The sequence below is a fragment of the Porites lutea genome, chromosome 3 (genome assembly GCF_958299795.1).
Source record: "Porites lutea chromosome 3, jaPorLute2.1, whole genome shotgun sequence".
Classification (NCBI taxonomy): domain Eukaryota; kingdom Metazoa; phylum Cnidaria; class Anthozoa; order Scleractinia; family Poritidae; genus Porites; species Porites lutea.
In genome coordinates this window covers 41,703,646-41,706,484 of record NC_133203.1, presented here as the reverse complement: position 1 = coordinate 41,706,484, position 2,839 = coordinate 41,703,646, and the positions used below count along the sequence as shown (strand labels likewise).

General features: G+C 39.3%; 1 protein-coding gene across 1 annotated transcript in view; it reads right to left on the bottom strand.

The window, feature by feature from the left end:
- Positions 1-2,491, bottom strand: part of LOC140932327 (uncharacterized) — a 7,084-nt gene extending 4,593 nt beyond the window's left edge. The window contains exons 1-3 of the mRNA XM_073381949.1: positions 2,468-2,491; positions 1,663-1,761; positions 566-664 (exon numbers count right to left, since the gene is read on the bottom strand). Coding sequence (XP_073238050.1) covers positions 566-664; positions 1,663-1,761; positions 2,468-2,491 — 222 coding nt within the window. The remainder of the gene's footprint in view (positions 1-565; positions 665-1,662; positions 1,762-2,467) is intronic.
- Between the last annotated feature and the right edge of the window lie 348 nt (positions 2,492-2,839).

Sequence of the window (2,839 nt, the reverse complement as noted above, 5' to 3'; positions counted from 1 at the left end):
TTACCGGATTAGACTCTGACACAATAGTTTTCAAGGAGTTATAATAACTCCTCTAGTGGGGCTAATTTAACTCCTTACAGTGGAGTTATTTTTTGGGGAGTTATTTTAACTCCAAAAAGGAGTTTAAAGAACTCTTTTTCAGGAGTAAAAGTGACCCCAGATATTGAAGAGTTAAAATAACCCCCAAAAAGGAGTTATCCTGTACCTAAAATTTTTACTCCACTTTCAGAGTTAAATTTACTCCAAAAAAAGTAAAAACAACCCATGTAAGGAGTACAAAAAACCTCATTTCCGAGTTATTTTAACTCCAGACTGGGAGTAAAAAGAACTCTTTTTCAGGAGTAAAAATGATCCCAAATTCGGAGTTAAATTAGGAGTTAAAGTAACCCCCCAAAAGGGGTTATCTTGTACCTAAAATTTTTTACTCCATTTTTGGAGTTATAATAACTCCCTGAAAATTATGGTGTAGTGAATAATACTAGGCAAACAGAAACTTTCCCTTCCCATACCTTCCTCACGGCAATAAATTATTTAAGTTACAATGTACATAAATTCGTTAACTCACCTTGTCTTCAGCGTTGACGTTTGCACCATGTTTCAACAACAGATTGACAACAGTTTTCTGTCCGTACCAACAGGCAAGATGAAGAGGAGTCAAAGAAAACTACCAAAAAATTACAACGTAGTTAGATAAGGTTTAAGGAGCAGGAAAGAAAAAGGTCTTAAAAGTTCAAACTAAAACTAAAACTCTATAACTTTTAAAAATTTATATTTAAGTGGATTGAAAGTGACCGTCCGGGTGGTTGTAGTTCAGAACAGCATGGTTGGGGACAGTAACCGATGTTTCAATAATCTGTGTGGAAGTCATAATCAGGCTTTTTTTTTTTTGAATAGCGCAGAAGTTGTCGGAATGACTTTCAGTGTCAAGAATCAGCCCCATTCTGGATTAGAATCACCCACACGGCCCCTTTTCTACCTATTTTTGGCAAGAGTCAGTTTAGGCATTTGGGTTCAAACAAATCAAATTCAAAAGTTACAAAATTGCAAACTTTAATATCAACTTGTTCATACGCAGAACGACATAAAAATTGCCCAAAATCTTTAGTAAAACGAGAGATAGGGGTGGAGAACTGCAAAATGAAACATGGAAGCAATGTTTGAGTCTCATTTTTTCCCTTTTTTCCTGTCCCCCGAGGTCGTTCCCTGTTTTAGTAAAGTCCTTTCGAGAGGAATGTTTCGTGTTTAGTTAATAGATACAGGGAATGAAAGAGAATCCGAGTTGGCTGAAACTATCAACAACTACTGGGTTTTAAAGGATAAATCCGTTCATAACTGTCACGTGACAATAATGGCACCTTTCCTGACAAACCAATCAAAGGCTTTCGTGTACGCTCTCGTTCCAATTCTCCTTTCCACCCTCTCAAACCACCTCGCGCGGAGGGTAGTGTAGCAGCTGCTCGGAAGAGAGATCGCTTCTGATTGGTCGCAGGAAACAATGACATGCAATTCTTTCAATTGTTTTAGTATTTTGGGGGTCAGGGAAATGTACAATTGGCGACCTCTCTTCCGAGCAGCTGCTTTATGAACCCGCGCGGAACCCTTCACGAAAGCGAAGGCAAGAGTTCCGGCTAAACAATAAAGTTACATGGAGATGACTAAAACCTGATCTCTTTGATCCACATTTTCACCACTTTTAAGAAGGTTTTTGACCGTCTCGTAATGTCCACTGATAGCAGCCTTGTGTAGAGAACCTCTTGATGCCTGTTTCAAAAACAGATCCCTCCATCAGAGAGTAAATCCTTCACTCTACTTGCCTAACACCGGGTTGTCGGTGTCATAACAGACAACCTTCTCTTCTGAGCAAATTTATCGCGGCTTTTCCTAGGATTTCCCCATCCCGCTAACTATACTGTTTGTATCTATATTTGATACCAGAGATAATCACCAAATCCTAAGAAAAAGTCAGCAAGGCCGTTCTGCTGTAAAAGGGTTCGCCACTGTATAGTGGAAAATAACAACGCTGAAACTCACAATAAACTTTAGACTTGCCACAAGTCGACTACATGAGCGCCGACCGACACCAAATCACAGAAACTGGAGACGGGCTTTGAGAAAGTCTAAATAAGGAGCAGATCATTTGACTATTGAGGGAGGGGGAGGGATATGGGTGATTTGGTTTGCGTAAGAATTCTTTTTTCAAAACCACTGGTGATAGAATTTTTCCCCTGACATACAAAGCCATTGTAGGGCAGGCTGAGATTTTTTTTCGCTCGAAATCAGGCTGCAGGATACTTTTTTCTGAATCACCCATACCCTCCATCAAAAGTCAAATGGTTGGCCCCTATACTCCTGTCTACTGAGTTACCAATTTGGCATTTTCAAACCTTCCATTAACTGGAATGCACAATATCTCACAGAACTTACTTAAGGTTGTTCCAGGCTCTCAGATGGTAAGGATGACACTTACCTTTGCCTTCTCAGCTCTTTCCATGGGGGTCAGGACCAGTTTCTTGTCCGACGATGGTAAAAGTATATTTAAAAACAGATCTGCAATATTTTAAAAGCCGAAAGTTATTTTTAAAAGAAATTTCTAAAAGCAAAATATGACTGCCAAGACCTTCGTGTATTCACACACCTTACATACGACTGATCTCCTCATTGTTTTCATCAAATTTTTTAAAGCCCCCCCTCCCCCCTCATTAATGTGCCTGGAATTTTTTATAGCCCTCCCACCCTTTGTAGGTTAATATTTACCCTGATAAAATGATGGCCACTTAATAATTGACTCCCAGATAATTACATTATGTGTGTACCTTGAACTGAACCAACTTAAAAGCAC